Source organism: Suricata suricatta, chromosome 9 (genome assembly GCF_006229205.1).
Source record: "Suricata suricatta isolate VVHF042 chromosome 9, meerkat_22Aug2017_6uvM2_HiC, whole genome shotgun sequence".
Taxonomy (NCBI): Eukaryota; Metazoa; Chordata; class Mammalia; order Carnivora; family Herpestidae; genus Suricata; species Suricata suricatta.
The window spans coordinates 118,700,520-118,721,674 of record NC_043708.1 but is presented as its reverse complement, the minus strand read 5'-3'; the positions used below and the strand labels follow the sequence as shown (position 1 = coordinate 118,721,674).

The window sequence follows — 21,155 nt, the reverse complement described above, 5'->3', positions numbered from 1 at the left end:
GAGGTGGAATTTAAGGAAAGGTATTAAGCAGGCTATGTTGTAGCCTATGAACAAGTAATATATTGTATCATTTATCTTGAATGTATCATAGATAAGCTGCTATATAATGATTGCCACTTCAGATAGCTGTGAAATTAGGTGATTAACTAGTTGTTACTTAACCTTCTAATTTCTGTATAAGTCTAATTACATGAAACAGAAGTTGTTTTGATTTTTTTACTTTGCTTTTCTGTTTTGAGTGTCATTGCAACTACTGTATGGTAAATGATGGGAAATAATTGCATATGTTAAAAAAATATAAAACTTTATAAAGTAAAAAAATATTTTTAAATTTAAAAAAAAAGAAAATCTGAACAGACCCATAACCAGTGAAGAAATCGAATTAGTTATCAAAAATCTCCCAACGAATAAAAGCCCAGGGCCAGATGGATTCCCAGGGGAATTCTATCAGACGTTTAAAGAAGAGTTAACGCCAATCCTTCTCAAGCTATTCCAAAAAAATAGAAATTGAAGGAAGACTACTGTACTCATTCTATGAGGCACATATCACTCTTATTCCTAAGCCAGACAGAGACCCAATGATTACATTCTTTAAAAAACATTTTAATAATTATATAGTATTCCCTTTTATGGATATGCTACAACTTATTATTGGGCATTTAACTTGTTTATGATAATGTTGGCACTTTAAGTAGCATAATCAATACCTTTGAACTTCCTTATTTATTCTGATGCCCAGCTATTTCTTTAAGGTCATTTCTTAGATGTGGAATTAGCCCAAAAATTTAATAGTTTTTAAAAAAGTTTCTTGACATAAAGGCAAATTTAAAGGTTTCTTTGAAGAAAGTACATAACAGTTTACACATATACTCACAGTGCTGGGAACTGCCAGGTTCACTATACCATTATCAGCTTCTGCATTTCATCATTTTAAAATACTTAAAAAGGAATTTGATATTTTTTATATACATACACCATTGCATTAGTACAGACTTAAGAATATGGGCTATAGTTGTGGAAACCAATCATTGTTTCTTTCTCAGGATCATTTCCTGCTATATATGGTGAAAAATCCATGAGCCCACACCCAGAGGAGGAGGAGTCCAGGATGTGGAATATTTCAAAGTTTTGTGCACTATAAATTTGATGTTAGAATTAATACAATAAAATGGGAGAAAACAAGCATATTCAACCTGTCACTTGTTTCCCCATTTGTATGTTTTGGGAAGCCCCATCTTACCCCCTCAGCCAAAACAGCAATACATATTCATAATGTTTGTGTTATTATTATTTCTTTTCTCTTTGTGAGTTTATTGGGCAAGATTTTCTGTCTTATTAGTGTGTTTATTCAGTTTGCAAGAGCAGAAAGAGAAGGTGTGTTCTAATTATCTTAACCATCATTCCCCTGTGCCTTTCTGATGGAGCCGACCACTATCAGAGACTGTAGGATCCCGGGAGAACAGAGGAGTGCCTTCAAACTCCTGGTAAAATAACTCTGGTGGCATCTTGGGAAAGTCCTTCTGAGGGCAGAGGAAGAAGTAAGTGCTGCATCATGTGGTTGGTCAGGGGAGATTAACAAGTGTCTTTATGCACTAGGAAGTCAATAGAGAACTATTCATTCTGGAAGTTACTGAAAGTTCGTAAGAAATGTCAAGGGGGCACGTCCCTGGGAATCTCTTCTTATTTCATAACCTAATTCTTTATAATAATTTGTCTATGGAATCCAAGTTAGGGGAAAGGCATTCCCTTGTATATTCAAGAGAAAGCAATTGATATTCTAGATTGTAATGAATATAAAAATAGGTACAGTTTATTCTGATCTACAGGTTAAGGCATGATTGTAGATAAAGATGAGGAGGTGGCAAGTTGTGGAATAGAGATTCAGGTATAATTGTAGATTTAAACTCAAGCATCCCCTGCACTGAGCATTTTCTACCTAGCTAATGCAGGGTTTATAATGAAAAAAATTTCTGTGACATATTAAGTGGCTTTCACAAATCAAAAGGTCATTTATTAAGAAAGGACATACTTTGGAACTTTAAGTTTAGTTAAGTGCAAACTATTTAATCACCAGAATTACAAAAAAGTTCCAAAGTCATTCTGTTCCTGATTTTGTGATAGGAACATTCTTTGTGGTAATTGGTGTAGTGTGCTTTGTGGAATGAATCACTTCATTGTACTTCCCAGAAGAAGAAATGAGGTCTGTGAATAGTATGAATTTGGGTTATTTAGCTCCTCATTGTTCCTTATAGAATAGAACATCTGAATATGCTCTGTATTAGATGGGAAATGGACTTTTGGGCTGGGGAAGAGGTGTAGAATTTCCTTTCTTAGTGTTACAACTCTGCAGTGATTAGTTAGGATAAATTGCTAAGTTATTTCTGGGCACTGGAAATTTATTAGCTTTCTACAAGTCCATAAGAAAAGGATTAGAGCCTAAGGATCTGCAGAGGACTCATTATTTATAGATTGTATAGGATCATATAATTCCATTGTAAACCACAAATTTAATCAGTTTATTTAAGACTTCTTAAAATCCTTGTGGTAACAGTGTGAATCAGGAATTGCGAGAGAGCATTATAGTCCTTTCTCTTCATTGATGTACATCATTCGGGTGGTACTCTTTAGTCCTCAGGTTTCCACAGTGACTTTGATGGAATTTGAAGTGTGGTTCATGAGTAAATAGCTAAGAAAGAATTCTTGAGATATTTTTTTGGTGCAAAAAGATGGTTTTATTATAGCACAGGGACAGGACCCGTGGGCAGAAAGAGCTGTGCTAAAATTGTGAGGAGTGGCTGATTATATACTTTTAAGTTTGTGGAGGAAGGGGCAACAGAGATAAAGTACCTTTCTAAGGAATTTTGAAGCAAGGCTTTTAGGACCTTAAGGGGCTAACTGCTGTTAAGATAAGGTTAATTTTAGTCTTTAATAAAACAAAATCATTAAGGCACTAAAGCAGCCATGAGTTCCTTGAAGAAGGTCAAGCTATGCATGCTTCAGACATCTATCAGGGGGCTGCAAGCTGTAAGGAGATTTATTTTAAGCTACATTTCTTTTACTCTTGTTTCCTTCTTCTACTCCAGCCCAGTTTCCTTAAAGGGTATAACCTCAAATGCAAAGTCCTCTGCTACTGTGTCTCTAGGCTTGGAGCTGGCACTGGGGGCTGCCTCAGTAACAACATCCATGAGAACATCAAACACTTAGAATAGACGTGTTGGGCCACCTTTAGGTCTGGGTGGGACCTGTGGAGTCTCTGTAGGGTGTAAAGAGTTGCCATATAATGCTCAGTGCTCCTGCCACTCCCTCAGGTGTCTCTATAGCAGAGGGCAGGTCTTTAATAAAAATGCATTACCAGGGCTGGGCATTTAGTCCCATAATTAGCTTGAAGGGGAAGACACTTAGGTTAGCTGCTGTGGGAAGGTCCCACTACTTCAGTGGTATTCACTCCTCCAGACTCATGTGTCAGGGACCCACTGCACAGACTGTACCCACCCCCGCTCCCAACCACCACCTGACCTCGGACTCTTCTAAAGGGGTCCAGGAGTAGATATTGGCTTCTCTTTTTACAGAAGTCCCCACTATCTTACCTGTCTCTTACTAGATCTCTAAGGTTGCTTTAAATGCCCATCTTTTCTGTTCCTGTTGTATTTTGTTAAAATTTTGGAAGAGGGAAAAGTTCCCATTTTGCTTCTTATAATCCTTTTTTTTTTATTATTAAAAATGTGTTTAATGTCTAGTTTTGAGAGAAAGAGACAGCACGAGCCAGAGAGGGGGAGAGAGAGAGAGAGAGAGAGAGAGAGAGAGAGAGAGAGAGAGAGAGAGAGAGAGAGAGAGAGAATCTAAAGCAGGCTCCAGGATCTGACATGGGGCTCAAACTCCCAAACCATGACATCATGACCTGAACCGAATTTGGATGTTCAACCCACTGAGCCACCCAGGTGCCCCTTTATAGTCCTTGATTCAGGTATGCAGGTTAACATGCTATTTGGAAATGGGTGACAGAGATTCTCTGCCTGAATTAGTTTAGGAATAACTGCAAACCTAGAAATTGCTCTGCCTCTCACGTAATGTATATAAATCTCAATGTTGACTCTGGAAGGAACCTCCATGTAGGCTCTTTGCCCCTACTTGTTTTTCAAACATCAGAGTGAATGATGTTGAGGTGGATCAGTAGAGAAGTTTCTGCCACTTCTCAGACATTCTTTAGTTTTCTTTATTTAAGCATTAAGGAAATAGGAATTAAGGTAAATATGCTTTTATTGTGAGAATTTATGTTAGTTTGGCTAGTGTTTATGCTTTACTGTTTGCTGTAGCTGTACATTCCTCTAGTGTCCATATTCTTGTCTCCCGTCCCCAGACCTTGGCCTTCCTTTAGCACTTCTGGGCAGAGAGTCTGCAACTCTTTCAACTGTACCCACTGGTGTCCTCCTGGAGCCTTGTGGTGTGGTAGAAAGCTGGGCAGAGGAAGCATTCTGTAATCTTATGATAAAATCTCAGTCTTTTGGTGGGCCTGTGCTCCTGAGCTTGACCTTCTCAAGTGTTTCTTGGTGATACAGCTCTTCCCTCCCCCACTCAGGTGAGACAGAAAGACTACAAGGTAGGATGCCCTCTTTCCCACAGGAATAATTCTTTCACAAAGTCTGGAGGGTAGGCCTGTGCAAAGGAGAAGGCACTGGGTGGCCTAATTCCCTAGAGTTGTTCCTTTCTTCCCCATGTCAGAGTTTCAGGATGATCTTTCTTGCATATTTGCCAGGAGAACTTGGTTGTGGGGGGGGGGGGTTCCTGGAGATAAAATCCATGTAAGTGTTCCACAGGATTGTGGCTTGTGTCATGTGGATGGATGAGGTGTGGGGGTTTGGTTCAGCTCCCCTCCACCTATGGAATCAAAGCTTTATCCTCAGTCCCGCCAAGGCACTGCTCAAGCTCTCTGTGAATATAAGTAGTCACAACTCACATTCATTCTGTGACTATAAGTAGTCACAGAGCTCTGCCAGCATCAACTTATGTACTCACAACGTGCTTTTTACGTTCCTCTTGAATTTTTTGTTTTGCTGGATATCTCATGACTATTTTTTTAATGAACTTAGGTTTGCATTTAAAAAGATTTGTTTGATTTCTTCCAGCATTTCTATGTGTTTTATGGCACAATGGTGTTCAGTCTATGGAGCCTACCATTTCACCAGGATCAGGCGATGTCTTCTGTGCATTATCCCACTTACTATTTCTCATGTGTCTCTTCTCCATTTCAGCTCTAGTCCTGACTTCTTGCGTCACCTCTATCTCTGACCTCTTCCTTTTATTTTTTTCTGACCTCTTCCTTAATTGACTTAATCTCTTTGTGTTTTTCCTCTGCACAGACTGTGATTATCTCATGCCTTGCTTCCATGCCACTAACTCAATTTTCAGCTGGGTCTGTTTTGTCCCTTTCTGTGTCTAATTTATTAGCTATGTAATCCTGTTGTTTTGGTTCTCAGTTTATTTATTTAACTTTGTAGTTTCCCTTTCATTTCATTTGGTTATTTTATAATTTTGTCTTTGAAAGCATGTTTAATTTGATTCAAGGCTTTATTAAGTTATATTGTATAAAGAACTCATGGTAAGTATGTCCTTGTTTGGGCTTTTTTTCCAGACTGTATTTTACATTTTATTTGTGCTAATCTGCTTGCTTTCCTTTCTTCCTTATATTTGCTATTGTTAAAAAAATGCATCTATCCATTCATTCATAATATTGCCATATTTTGTTTGTGGAGCTCTCACTCCAGATTTTTTTTCAACTTGCCCAGGCCTTATCCTCATGATATGTATACCCATAGTTTTTAGTTTTATGTGTTGTAATGATGGTAAACTATTTTGTATATCATTGTTTCCTTATTTGTAATCTTTACTTATTTTTTTCTAATTTATTAAATCAATCTACATTTCTTGTAGAAATAATAGATATGCCATATAACAGGTTACAGGATGGCTTAGTTTATTAAGCATCCAACTTTCCTTTTATTTTTAATGTTTATTTTTGAGAGAGAAAGAGAGAGAGAGAGAGAGAGAGAGAGAGAGAGAGAGAGAGAGAGAGAGTGTGTGCAAGCAGGGAAGGGGCAGAGATAGGGGGAGAGACACAGAATCTGATGCGGGGCTTGAACCCATGAACAGGGAGATCATGACCTGAGCTGAAGTTGGATGCTTCACCGAGTGAGCCACCCAGGTGCCCCAAGTGTCTGACTCTTGATTTCGACTCAGGTCATGATCTCACAGTTTGTGAGTTTGAGCCCCGTGTGGGACTCTATGTGGACAGTGTGGAGCCTGCTTCAGATTCTCAGTCTCCCTTTCTCTCTGCCCCTCCCCTGCTCACACACTCTCTCTCAAAACTAAATAAACATTAAAAAATGTAATAAAAAAGAAATGTCAAATAACAACAATGAAAACTGTTACTGCTTTTAAAACATCCTGCTTTTACCTTCCTTCATGCACCTTATCCCCTTCCCTTTGCCTTTAGAAGCCACCTTTGCACCAGTTCTGCATGGCGTGTTCTGTTGGGATCCCTGTATCTCTAGTTCATGTCTTTAGAGGACCTCAATTGTGATAAGATGTGCCAGGACCAGTTCCCATCAGAGTTCAACTTTACAAGCCTGGTGTTGAAGCTGCACACATATCTGTAATTTCTCAAGCATTTGTGGGGTCTGGCAGTGGGTGCAGTTGTTTACTCTTAGCCCAGTCGGAGATAATGTGTTATGTGTGCTGCCTGTGTTGTAAACAGTGAAGGCAATGCTTGGATACTGATTCAGTTAAGATGGTAGTTTAAGTATAAAGGGAAATTTATTGTGTCTGTTCAAGGAGAATTGAGATAAAGCTTGATTCCAGGGTCATGCAGTGCATTTGGAGCCCTTCTCTCTCTCCTGTACTCTATAATCTTCTTCCCCCACTCCTGCCTCCTCCTGCCATCACCCCCTCCACCTCCCAGGTCTGCTAACTAAAGGTGCTGTGTTTTTGTTAGGTTCCACTCTCACAATCCCCTTGCCCAGCTTTGTTCCTCCAGATTTGGGTCTTCTAGTGGAGATAGGGAGGCCCTTCCTTTTACAGAGTGGAAAGAAGACCTTTCAGTCTCAGTTAAAATACACTCTTGAAATTCCGCACCTCCCTTAGGGAATCTGGGCAGTGCATGGTCTGGGGTCCACCCAGCAGGAACCAAATGGCTACATGGTCAGGGTGGTCACTTCCCAGAATACACCTCTCACGGGCAGCTGGAGTGGCTTGGTGATGGGCCCTAGGCCCCTTCAATATTGCACTGGGCAGTGAATTATATAGGGGAAATACAGTCAGTTGGCATCAGCACAAAGACCTAAGTGCCAGAGACACGCTTGCCCCTAGTTTACCTGGCATGCGTACTTCCCAAAGGAGTCAGCCCAATGGGGTCAGCTTTGTATCCTTCATTATGATGTGTCTTACCTGAGACTAAGTCAGTAAAGAATCATACACTGACCTATTGGAAGGAAATATATATAATATATACATATATTAAATTCTAGCATGATTTTAGAGAATTTGTCATCTTTCTCTGCATTGCTCCTGAAAACAGTGTTCTAGAGATATGTAAGATTAATTTTAGTAGCTAAAAAAAAAAAAAAAAGATAAAACGGTTCAAAATCACTTTGGGGAGTTCTAGAGGCAATTTTCCGAGGACTGTAGTCTGCCTCTATGGAGTTCTTTGGAGCAGTATCTACAGTATCAAGCTCTTTAGAGTGCTGTGTTTTAAAGGGCCAGAGCACACATTTCCTTTATTTGTTAGTGCCAAACAATACTGTTAGAAATAAGCATATGTCTCTAAACAGGTCAGTGATGATTAAGGGTTCCCAGAGTCTTGGTAGGAAAATAGTGAGATTCCTTGGCCAAGCCCACCATGAGATGCTAGATCCAATGCTTGAAGAAAAGTGTGTTGCATACATTCTTTTTGAAAAGTTTCACATCTGCACACGTATACATCACAAAATAACTCTGAACCCATTAAGAAAATTAATGTTGAGGGGTATCTGGGTGGCTTAGTCAGTTGAGTGTCCAACCTTAGATTTTGGCTCAGGTCATGATCTTGCAGTTTGTGGTATTGAGCCTGATGTTGACTCTGCACTGACATTGTGGAGCCTACGTAGGATTCTCTCTTTCCCTCACTTTCTGCCTCTCTCTCTCTCTCTCTCTCTCTCTCAAAATAATAAACTTAAAAAATTAAGTTTAGAGACATTTACCTGGTAGGCCCAGACTTCAGATTTCAGTGAGAATAAAACTAATGTAATGATGTGCCACCCTGAAAGGTAGGCAGTTGGAGGTAAAGAGATGTTTCCTGTTTTGGCCAAACGTTCTAAGCCTCTCCAGTATCTTTGTTTTGGAGCAACTTATTCCTGATCATTGAAAGGTGGAAAGTTTTACTATGTTTTAGTCACTTTGGTGTGCTACTCATTTAATCTTTGCAACTTGCTCGAGATGTGGCAATCAGTTTCCTATTTTTTAAAAATATTTATTTATTTATTTATTTTGAGAGAGAGAGAGAGAGAGAGAGAGAGAGAGAGCGAGAGAGAGAGAGAGAGAGCGCACAAACTGGGGAGGGATGGAGAGAGGGAATCTTCCAGCACAGAGCCTGATGTGAGGCTCAATTTTGTGAATTGTGACATCATGACCTGAGCTGAAACCAAGAGTTTGAGGCTTAACCAACTGAGCTACTCAAGCACCCCTTGGTTTTCTATTTTTACATATAGGAAACCGAGTCTCAGAAAACTCAATGACCACTCCATGTCTACACAGCTTATTGGTGATGCACCCAGGTCTGTTTTGATGCTTGGATTTTTCATTTGCATGCTTAAGAAACAGACCATGAGCAATCCCAAATGAGAACTTAGATGGTGTAGGGGTCTACTCCCTGAGAGGGCCAGGTCTTTAGGTATAAGAAACAGGGTGTCTTACGAATGCCCAGCCCTACACCAGTGGTTCTCAAACTTTTAGGCTTCAGGACTTCTTTACTCTCATAAAAGCTATTGAGAATTCCCCTCATTTTTTATGTGGTTTATACCTATCAATATTTACCATGTTAGAAATGAAAACTAAGAAAACGGTTTAAGTTCATTAATTTATTTTTAAATTATAATAAACCTATGCAATGTTAATATAACTAATATTTTGTGCAAAATAACTATTTTTCCCAATCGAAACAATTTTACTGAGAATGGTGGCATTGTTTTATATTTTGCAAATCTCTTAAATGCCAAGCTTAATAGAAGACAACTGGATTCTCTTATCTGCTTCTGTATTCAGTCTGCTGTGCCATGTGGTCTCTGCAAAGCCCTACCCAGTGCTCATGAGGAAATGAGGGGAAACAGCCTAATAACTTCTAATGATTATAAAAAAAGTTTTGACTTCACTGATCCTGTAAAGCATCACAGGACCTTGGAGTTTTCCAGATTGTAATTGAGAGTTTCTCTGTTTTACAGATACCAAAGGGAACCATGTTTTGTTAGCATCACCAGGGTGTTCACTGTTATGATATTTGGAGCAGAGTTTCATGGTGCCTCAAACACAGGTGTTGATATGAACAGATAAAGATAAGAGGTTGGATCTCAGCTTCTGCACTGAGCTGTGTGACCCAGGGCTAGGAGCTTATTTTGTTTCACAGATGATATCTTTATGCACCCCTTCCCTCTTGATTATACAAGTGATATATGCTCACTGAAAAACATTGGAGCAGAACAGAGACACATTAGGTTAAGTTTGGAAGCTTTCCTGTTATCTCCATTGTTATATGAGAATAATAAGAGTATTGACTTTGCTGGGTTGTTGTCCCAAGACTGAATAGTTTTTAAAAAGTGTGTGTGCGTGCACATCCACACATGACATTTGAAAGAAACCAAATGCCTACTGAAGGTTTATCTATGTTATTTTCCAAAAAAAATTAATGTTTATTTTTGAGAGAAAGGAAGACTGAGCATTAGGGGGAAGAGCAGAGAAAAAGAGGGAGACACCAAATCCAAAGCAGGCTGCAGGCTCCAAACTATCAGCACAGAGCCTGATGCGGGGCTCAAATTCATGAACCATGCACGAGATCATGACCTGAGCCAAAGTCAGATGCTCAACTGACTGAGCCACCAAAGCACCCTAGCTATGTTATTACTGATATTCTTTGTGGTGAAAATTATGTGCTTGTTCATCTTTTGCCCATTTTTCTCTTGGATTGTCTGCCTTTTTCTTATTGATTTGTAGGAGTTTATTTCTTATCCTGGATATGAGTTTTTTGTCAGACCCAAGATCTCGCTGACTTAGGGGAAATCACAGACTCTCAGTTTATTATTCTGTAAAACTAGGACAAAAATATGGTTGGTGTAAACTTAAATTAGATAAAAGAATAATCCTTGCTATGAACCAGAGAGACTACACAAATAGATATTTATGTTATCCAGCAATTTTCTCTGCAAACGAGAATTTAGACAGAGTGAGATGTATGTTATCGACTTCTTCTGGTCTACACAAAAGCAAAGAGAAAGTGTTGGAGCTCTGCAAAATAATGTTGTATAATGTTACTGTATAACGTCCAGAAGAATAATCACTATGTGAAATGCAAGATAGTACATTATGCATTATCAGAACCTTTGTACTCAAGGAAGATACACGATTGTTCTGGGAGATTGGTTGGAAAAGCATGGCTGCTTAAAGCAAAATGCACGGAAGTAAACACTTGAGTGAAGCATGACGGACATGAAAAGAGCTGGACACGTTTGATGTACCCAATTTGACAGGTTTGGAGACAAGCATACACCTGTGAAACCCTCCCCATAATCTATACTATAAATGAAGCCATCGCCTCAAAAACTCCCTCCTGCCCTCTTTATTTATTATCATTATTAATTTCTGTGATGAGTTTTAACATTAGGTCTACCCTTTTAGGAAAATTTTAAATATATAATATGGCACTGTCAAGTATAGGCTCCATGATGCACAGGAGAACTCTAGGAATTATTTATCTTACAGAGCTGAACTTTTGTCCCCATGGATTAAGACCTCCTATTTCCCCTCCCCCAGCCCCTGGTAGCCACCTTTCTACATTGTGCTTCTGTGAGTTCAACTATTTTAGATTCCTCATATAATGTACTACCTGTTTTTCTATATCTGGCTTATTTCATTCAGGGTAGTGTCCTCTAGGTTTATCTATGCTATCACAAAGAGCAGAATTTCCTTCTTTTTTAAGGCTGAATGGTATTCTGAAGTGTTCAGATTTAAGGAAAAATGAGGCATTAGACTAGTTGGCTATAGGGGTGCTTTGTTATAAGCGCTTCCTGTGATTCCATGGCAATCATGGGTCATGTCTCCTCTGGTGTGGTCCCAGGGTCAGGAAGGACTGTGGATCTTGCAAGAGAACTGTGTGTGTGTGTGAGGGCAGCCCCACAGGAACAGCCACTGGCACTGAGCCACATGTCACAGCTTGTATGAGGCTGCCCTCACCTCTCCCACTCTGGGCTGTGGTCAGGAAAGCTGTTATCTCCTGATTTCCTGGGAGAGAAAATTGAACCCCACAGAAACTGAGTGCCTGAGATTGGAGGGCTGAGATTGGAGTCTGAAGCCCCTTCCACTAGCAAGGTGTCTACCTCTGCCATGCTGTCCTGCCAGGGTCATCACTGAAACCATATTCAGATTCTGTGCTGCTTGCTGGTTATTTATTCAGAGGCCCGTGGTCTAGGGTTTGGAGATATCATTCCCCCTCCCACAGGAATCACAGTGTTTGACCAGTGTGACGTGAGGAAAGAGACTCCTGAATGCAGCTTCATCTGCTGGTTCAGGATTTAAACAAGCTCAAGTGCAGTGCAGGAGGCTAGTGGCATTGCTGTCAGTGGAGTATGTTTAGATTTGAGGGAAGGAACTTTCCCTCCTGGGTAGAATAAGTAGATTCTTGGAGAGGGAATGCATCCCCTGTATGTATTGTCAGGAACATCCTAATGCCCTAGGCCAGAGAGACATCTGGGAATCACAGATCCATATGCCACCTTTCTAAACCAAAATCTGTCTCCACGCCCAATTCTCCACATCACCTCAGCGTGGTGTGCAGCGATATCCTCCCCCAGCAGGTGGCTGTCCTCTGTGTTTATAACTACAAGAGCTGGTTGCCACGACCTTTCTGAAGTAGGCTGAGGCATGGCAGTTGAATGCAGGCTGAAGTTGTGCCTTCAGCCCTCTTGCAGAAGGCTCAGGATATAGGACACTGTGGGTATCCTCAGGGTGGCAGGAAAGAAGGGCAAGAAGCTGGTGTAGGGGGTGTGAATGTAGGCACTAGGGTGTGTAGGAGACCTTGCCCCTGCAGTCTGCATAGGCCCTAGGTCACTAGGGTTGCACCCTTGGAGGGCCACCAAGGGTCTTGATATCCTCCCCCAGCAGGTGGCTGTCCTCTGTGTTTATAACTACAAGAGCTGGTTGCCACGACCTTTCTGAAGTAGGCTGAACTGTTTTAGGCTAGAGAGGTTCTTCCTCACATTAAACTGAAATCTGCCTCTCCTCACTGCCCCTCATTCTCCTATGCAAAGCCAGGGTTTGTCTGATTTGCTGGCTCCATACTGGAGCCCCTGGAGAGCCAGGAGGCAGCCTCAGTCCAGGGCTTCCTGCCTGGACCTGGCCTGGAGCAGGAAAAAGGAAGAAGGAGTGGGGCAGGGCAGGCCCTGGGAGGTGTGGAGGAGTGAGTTCTTAAAGGGCAAGAGGTGTAGGTGATGGCATCAGGGATTTCAGAATTCCAGTATCATAGGGTGTAAAAGTAAAGGCTGATCCTTGGGTATCTACCCCTGTCATACTCTCTGAAGGTGCCTTGTTCCTTTCCTATCACCTTTTGAAATTATATCATTGTTAAGTTGTGTAATCTCACCCCTACTCACATTTTGTATTCCATGAGCTCAAGAACAATGTTCAATTCTTACTCTACATATCTGGATGGCATAATACCTGAGACAGGAAGTACTCAGTAAACATTTGTTGAATGAGTGAATGAATGAATGAATGAATGAACACTTGGGTGGACTATGGCTTATAGAACAGGCTGTGTGCACACTGAGAACCTTAGTCTTCATTCTTTGATCAGGGAATCTGGAAAAGCACAAAGAGCTCCATCTGGAGCTGAGCGGAGGTCAGACTGTGAGTGGTCTTTGTCAGTTTGGACTACCATAACTTAAATACCACAGACTGGGTGGCTTAAACAGCACACATTTTTTTCTTCACAGTTGTGATGCTGTTTGGAAATCCGAGATCAGGGGTGCCTGGGTGACTCGGCTAAGCATCCAACTTCAGCTCAGGTTATGACCTCACAGTTCGTGGGTTCGAGCCCCACATCAGGCTCTGTACTAACAGCTCAGAGCCTGGAGCTTGCTTTGGATTCTGTGTGTCCCTTTCTCTCTGCCCCTCCCCTGCTCATGATCTGTCTCTCTCTGTCTTTCAAAAAAAAATAATAAATGTTAAAAAAATTTAAAAACAAAAAGGAAATCCAAGGTTAGTGCATTGGAAGATCTAGTGTCTGGTGAGAACCTGCTTCTTGGTTCATAAAGAGCCATCTTTTCCCTGTGTCCTCACATGGCAGAAGGGGCAAGGGAGCTCTCTAGAGTCTCTTTTATAAGGCACTAATCCCATTCGTGGGGGCTCTGCTCTCATGACTTAATCTCCTTCCAAAGGTCCCACCTCCAGATACCGTCCCAGTAGGGTTGAGTTTGAACATGTGAATTTCAGGGGAACCCAAACATTCACTGTGTGGTGTGGCAGGGACGCTGCACCTGGGGGCTGGTGAAGAGGCAGGACATCTTGTCTCTGCAGACTGAGAAAGTGGAGAGCCTCAGTCAGCGTGTGGCCTGGAGATGGGAACAGGGAGGAAAGAGACCTACTCTGGGAATGCAGACAGTACACTCCTTGCTGATCTGCAGGCTGTCCTCTCGCATCTCCACGAAAGGCTTCCCTACCTGGCATCCTTGTGCTCTCCAGCGGTGGCTGACTGCTGCTGCTCAGTGTTGATTACAGTTTGAAATGCAGGCACTTTAGTCCCATGCTGCTACACACCACAGAAATTCCGTTTCACTCTAATGAGGTTTCAGTTCGAATGTTGGAAAGAAGAAAGCCTTTTAATTAGATTGGTAGTAATTGAGCTCCCAAACCACAGAAGCCTTTTTCTCAGAAGCTGAACACACAGATGCAATTAAAAGAAGGAAAGCCACCCAAATGGAACACTGGCTAATTTTAAGTCCATTAAAAACAACAACTCCTTAATAAGTTGACGTAACAGATGTGTGTCCTAAAAGAGTTCACTGATGCTTTCAAATAATATTGAAGATGGAACCGGAACTAGGGTACTTGTGCAGTTTAAATATATGGCTCTGTCGGGGACCATTTGCTTAGTACAGAGTACAGAGAAATGTTAGCTCCATAACTTTTTCCACCCAGAAAACTCTGCCATGTTTTATTTTGGACAATAGGATGTATTTTTCCTGTTACCAAACTGACATCTACTTCTCAATGCAGCTGTGACCTGAGACCCTACTAGGACATTGTTCCCTGTCCCTCCCCAAGCTGCCCTATTCTTTCTTCAGGATTCAGATACTTCCCTGCTCCCTAGTTTCATATCTCAAAGGTGTTCAGAGTGTGAGCTGCTGGGCCAGAGGCATTGATGCATCAAAGAATCTTTGCCAATTCCTTACATTTTCAATACACTTTTATTTTAATGAGAAACAGCATTTATTTCTCATTTGCATCCCTCCCTATGAGCATGCTCCAGAAGATGCCTTGTTCTTTCTGCTGTTGGGTTTGTTTTTGTGTATACCACCATTGACCTGAGCCAGATAATTCCTGCTGGAGGCACTCACAGTCTCAGCTTCTAGGCACTCTGCTTGGGGCTGTTAATAAATACTTTCTCCTAGAGAGAGTGACAGTTGCCAATTTACAGAGTCCTTTGGGTGGGACTTGAGTGCTAACTACTGAATACCACTATCTCAGTATAACTATTGCATGGAACTTGGTCATTTGTCTGTGCATACTGGCTTTTGCTAGGCCATGTTGGCTTAATCAGCTGTAGTAAAACACTGCTTGCATCCCAATTGGAACTGCTGTTGTTGACTAGAATTTTCTTTAAGTGTCCTGTGCTGGGAAAGAGCCATGGCTAGTATACTATCCTAAACTTTGATTAAAGCACAGACTTGACTCCCTGCTGGATTCCACCCTTAGGTGGTTTGGAAATGTGGAAAAATGGGCTTTGAGTTAGAAAGATCCAAGTTTGAATAGCTCCTTCATAAAGTCACCTCACCTTTCTGAAACTTGGTTTGCTCATCAGGACAGAATTTATCTTGCAGGTGTGTGTCAAAGGCCAGCCATACTTCCTAGTAGATAAAAGATGAGAGAAAAGGTACACAGGGACCAGGAAGAAATGTGGCCCACACACTACCACTGGCATATGGTACAACAGCTGTCATAGGACATACTCTCTTTTCTGGGGGAGGGAAGTGTGAGATATTTATATTTGTTTAAAACTCTATACGTTCTGTTAATAAACTTGACATTGCAAAATTGGAATTTGTACCCAACTTTATTTTTTAAGCATATAAATCATTTTAAAGGGTACAAAGGAAAATAAGCTAAATCATTAAGAAGTGTCATCTCTGGACGGTGGGGCTGTGAGGTTTTAATTTTCTTCTTTATACTTTGCGTTTTGTAAGTGCTTTATAATAAATGTCTGTTGCGTCAGAATAAAGAGAAAAGCTTAACTCTAGGGAAATGCTGCTGGAGTGTGTTTGGAAGTGCATTCCCACAGCCCAGTCGTATGATTCCTGCATGAATAATGGTATCAATCCCTCTTTTGTAAACCATATAAGCCTTTTTTATGGTTCTTTCTTTTTCTTTGAAGGATGAGAAGAACCAAGTTCTAACCACCAACATTTGGCTGCAAATGGTAAGTTGAGACAAGGGCAGTCCTGTCCTGGGGGTCTTCCTGCTGTGGCTTCTCAGATACTCCTGCCTTTAATGCAGGGGAAGCAGAGGGCCCCTGAGAAAAGTCAGGACTGTCCTCCCTAACTCCACACATTTCAACGTATGTGAAGTAGAATGTCCACTTTTGGGTGTTGCTTGCTGCTTCCTGCAGGGCTCAGTGCATGCATGTATTTCACTAGAGGGTGATTTGGGGGAAATTTTGAAAGCACTTCATGCATGACAAGTAATAAGATGAAGCACATTGTTGGTAACCTGTTTGTAACCTGCACCATAACTGGTCCCCAGGGCTCAGGAGCCCCTGCCTCACTCTCTGTGTCCTCTAGATGCACATAATGGGACTCCTAGAGAGTGCCTGAGCCAGAAGCTGTCCCAGTCATGCTTAGTGCTCTGGTGACCCCTTCAAGAATTATGAAATGCTGTATTCCATTCATGGATTTTTAGCTTGACATCTAAAATTCTCACCTAAATTTAATGAATTGCAAATGATGTATCTTCCAGCAAATTGTAAATATTGGCATTTAAAAGTAAAACTGTTAGTCTCTATTTTAAGTGGAATCTAAATACCATAATGATGTGATGCCCATATCATTCAAGAAATATATATAGAAGACCTTTTCTAGCTGCAGAGATCTTGCACAGTCCCTTCCTTTTATTATTCCACTTCTATTGCTATGCCACTTTTCACACAGAATCATATCCTAATGTTCTATAATTTCAGGTTTGCTGGGTTTTTTTTTTTTTATCAGTCACTCTGTCTTGTTCTCTCAAACATATTTACATAAAATTATCCTTTTAGACAGTGTTAATTTTTTTCTTCTGTATTGATTTAGGGTTACAGTGATTATTAGTACTTAATTCATCAAGGTGGCATTCATCTCTCTACCAAAAATGGGGGTTTGTTTTAAATTAATTCATGTGTTTGTAGACCCTGATTTTTTTTATTACTAGAAATGAGACACTGATGCAGATTTCACCATCAATTCTATGACTTTTTAAAATAGATGTAGTACTGTATCATTCATTATGAAAGGCATTTTGTTATAGCAATGTTAGTCAATTCCTTGAACTTCTTCCAGATTACATGCCAAAAATAAAATAGTTTCATAGGAATGTATCAGCTGACAGCTTGCTTAGTTTCTCATTCAATTTTGTTGAAAGCAAGGAATTAAAACCCACCTGATCTTTGAAAGTTTTTGTTACCCAATTTTTAACATAATCCACACAGACAGTGGTATTTTGAATCTGCCTTTTGTTTGCTTCCTGGGTCAATATCCCAGGACAGGAGTTGAGATAAGGAAAATTCCCTTTCTTTGTAAGGCAGAAATCACAGATGTAAATGTGGGTAAAGGGATATTCCCAGGTGGTTGTTGGGCAGGTAAGGTTTAGTGGGAATGCAAGTGGAAGTTGAGGGATAGAAAACAGATTCACTTACAGCCATCTGCTCTGTGTCTGGAGAAGCCTTCGCTATATATGAGATCCCTCATAGAACCTGCCTGTAATGAATAAAGCAGAGCCTTTGATGGATTCCCCTGTAGGATTTAAAGCAATATTCTTTAGTGAGCACACCCTGCATTCAGCCTGTGCACACCTGCTCTAGCTTCCCTCCTTTTGTCTGGGCATGTTGGGCTTTGGTCTGTGCTCCCCTTGGAGATGGCCCCTCCCTCCTGGGAAGAGGTTCTCTCTTCTTGGGCTTGCTGAGAGCCTGGCTGTCACAATTGTCCCTGTTGCCTCTAAAGTCATGTCATAATGCCTACAGGTTGTTCTCGTTAGCATACAGACAAACTGCAGTTTGTTTGTCCCCAGTAACCCTCCCCAGTGACTCTGATTTCCTTCTCACCTTCACAGCAATGTTCCTTCAAGTAGCGTCCTGCCCAACTGCCCCCATTCTCTTCCCATGCATTCTCAGTTAAACTCACCCTTACCTGGCTTGGGGTAAGCCAAACCACTAATGTCCAGGTTGTGAATGCTATATTCTGAATAACGTTCCCCATGCCCCATTTTTCTTTCTTCTCTTTTAAATCATTTTCTGCATTTACTTATTTTTGAGAGACAGAGTGACAGAGTGTGAACAGAGAAGGAGTAGAGAGAGGGAGACACAGAATCTGAAGTAGGCTCCAGGCTCTGGGCAAGCATTCAGCACAGAGCCTGGTGCAGGGCCCAGACCCATGAATCATGAGATCATGACCTGAGCCAAAGTTGGACTCTTAACTGCCTGAGCCACCCAGATGCCCCCCCCCCAATTTTTCTTTCTTTCTTCCTTCCTTTGATCCTTTCTTTTCTCTTCTTCTCTTTTCTTTTCTTTCCTTTCCTTTTCTTTCTTTTTTGAGTGAGACTGAGAGAGTTCACGCATGAGTGGGAGATAAGTAGAGGAAGAGGGAGAGATAATCTTAAGCAGGCTCCATGCCCAGCACAGAGCCCAAACTCATAACTCTGAGATCATGACCAGAGCCAAAATCAAGAGTTGGACATTTAACTGACTGAGCCACCCAGGCACCCCCTTCCCTAATTTTTTGATGAAATTTTCTTTTTTTAATGTTTTTTTTTATTTATTTTTGAGAGACAGAGAGAGACAGTGCAAGAAGGGGAGGGTCAGAGAAAGGAGGAGACACAGAATACAAAGTAGGCTCCAGGCTCTGAGCTAGCTGTCAGAACAGAGCCTGACACGGGGCTCGAATCCACGGACCCTGAGATCATGACCCGAGCTGAAGCCGGATGCTTAATCGACTGAGCCACCCAGGCACCCCTTGATGAAAATTTTCAAGCATACCTAACACTTGAATTTATGGTGAGTTTATATCCTGACCTCTTAGATTCTGTAATTAGCATTTTTTAATTCTTACTTTATCCCATTTTGGCTATCTATCCGTCTTTCTATTAGTCTAGCTTATTTTTTTTTTTTTATACTTCAGTTCAAAGAGGAATAGCAGACAGTGGTGTACTTAAACCTGCATGTTTCTGGCAGCTCTTTGATAAGGGTTTTTTCTTTCAAGGTAAAAATTTTGCATACAATGTGATGTGCAGATCCTAAGTGTACCATTCAACAATAGCCAGGAATGCTTTCAACTCCTCAGTCCCATTCCCATCAGGAAGCAGAATTTTGCCATCACCCCAGGTGACCCTTACCTGCCAATACCAGTCTATTTTTCCACTCTCCATCAGGGGTAGAACACCATTGTTCCTGTTTTTCCAGGGACTGATTTTTTTCCTTCTTATCTTGGGTCTCTCAGGAGCATTTGGTAGAGTGAATTGATCCCTCTTACTGAAAATCCTTCTACATTTATTGTTTAGGTACCTGTCCTTAGGGTTTCCTCCTAATTCTCTCATGACTCCTGAGTTCCCTCTGCTGTCTCTTCATCTCTGTGCAGTCATTCCTTGTCTCAGTAGTAGGAACATCCATTATCCTGGCTTAAAGCACCAACTCAACTGCCTTCCTGGTCCACCCACATGGGGGCTCTTAAACCCAGTATGTTCCTGACAATCCCTTTCTTTCCCTTTCTCACTTGCCTCCCCTCTTCCAATAGTGAAGGGAAGGAAAAAATCTTCTCTACTCTTTAAGGTCTTTTACTTGTACTGAGATTTAATTTACATGAAACTGATTAACAGGAGAGAACAAAAACCCATAAAGTTTTATTATGTGCACATGGAGGCCCAATAATGACTTTGACAGCTTTGACACCTAAAAAAATGACAAAGACAGACAGTTTTGGACTTTTTAGACAAAGACACAATAAATTCTTGAGGAGTTAACAGGACAAAAGCCTTAACTTCAAGAGCTTTAATTAGTAGGGAATTCTAAAAGGAATTTGGGTTGGGGTAGTAAATTAGTAAAAAGTCACAAGGGTTGTTTATACAGTCTTCTTGCCTCTAAATTCCCTATCTCTGGTGATAAGGACGTCTCTACTGCCTGATACAGGGAAGACACCTCTCACAGGGGGGACTTATTTTCTGCTTTCATGGGGACAGCAGAAGGTCTGAGTGTCCCTCTTGAACAAGCTGTCTCTTAAGTAATTATTATTAATATGTTATATTATATATATTATAATATAAATTATTTAATTTAAAATAATCAGCATGACAAACGTGGCATGTTTTAGGCAGCCTTCCCTTGGCCCCTACAATAACTGTTTCCATTTGGATAAATGGTAACTCCATGTATTCATTTGCTCAGATCAAAAGCCTCAGAGTCACCCTTAACTCTTGTCTTTCCCTCCTATCTCTGATCTTGACCTTCAAAATATATCCAAGCTCTAACTACTGTACATCAACCCCATTGCTTCCATCTTGGTCTAAACCAGCATTTTTCACATATGTTATTATGGAGACTCCTAGCTGGGCTTTATATTTCAGCCCTTACCTCCACTAGCAATGTCTGTTCTCAATATAGCAGTCAGTGAGATCCCAGTAAGAGAAGATGAAGGTTTAGTTATAAGCATCATTGGCCCAGGTCCTTCCAGGAGCTCCTGACTCACCCAGTGACAAGCTGAAGTCCTTGAGGTGGTTTTTGACTCTACCTGCCAGGACCTTGCTTCTGCTACATCCTCCCCAGCCCTCTTTTTCCTTGGGCTCCCTGCCCTGCTTGATGCTGTACACACATCATCTACCTCAGAGCCTTTGCGTTTGCTCCCCTTCCTGGAAGTCTCTTTTCCCAAGAGTCACTTGCTTTTTTTTTTTTTTCCCTTCTCACTTCTTAGTAGTATCTACCTGAAGATCACCTTTTCAATGAGGTCTTCTCTGTGTTCTTCTCTAACCCTACTATCTCAAATCCTCATCTCCTATCACCAGTCTACACCATTCTCTTCACCCTGGTGTCTTTGTCCTTCTGGGCTGCTATAACAAAATACCATAAACATGGTGACTCATCAACAACAGATATTTACTTCTCACAGTTCTGAAGGCTGGAAGTCCAATGTCATGGTGCCACCATACTTAGGTTCTATTCAGGGCTCTCTTTCAAATTGCCTTTTTGCTGTGCCCTCACTTAGTAGAAAGAAAGTGCTAATCTCTTTGGGAGGGCTCTCTCCTCATGATCTGCTTACCTACTAAAGGCCCCATCTCTGATATCCCTCACACTGAGATTAGAGTTCAACATAGGAATTTGGGGGAATACAATATGTATTCCATCAGTCTACTTCATTTTGTTTTTAAGGCCTTTGTGCTATCTTTTGTATTGTTTATCTGTTCTCTGGCTC

The 21,155-nt window shown here is 41.1% G+C and overlaps 1 protein-coding gene across 1 annotated transcript in view; it reads left to right on the top strand.

Annotated features, from left to right (window-relative positions):
* CHRNA7 (cholinergic receptor nicotinic alpha 7 subunit) overlaps positions 1–21,155 on the top strand; it is a 120,888-nt gene that overhangs the window by 38,409 nt on the left and 61,324 nt on the right. Inside the window, exon 3 of the mRNA XM_029952690.1 lies at positions 15,884–15,928. Coding sequence (XP_029808550.1) covers positions 15,884–15,928 — 45 coding nt within the window. The remainder of the gene's footprint in view (positions 1–15,883; positions 15,929–21,155) is intronic.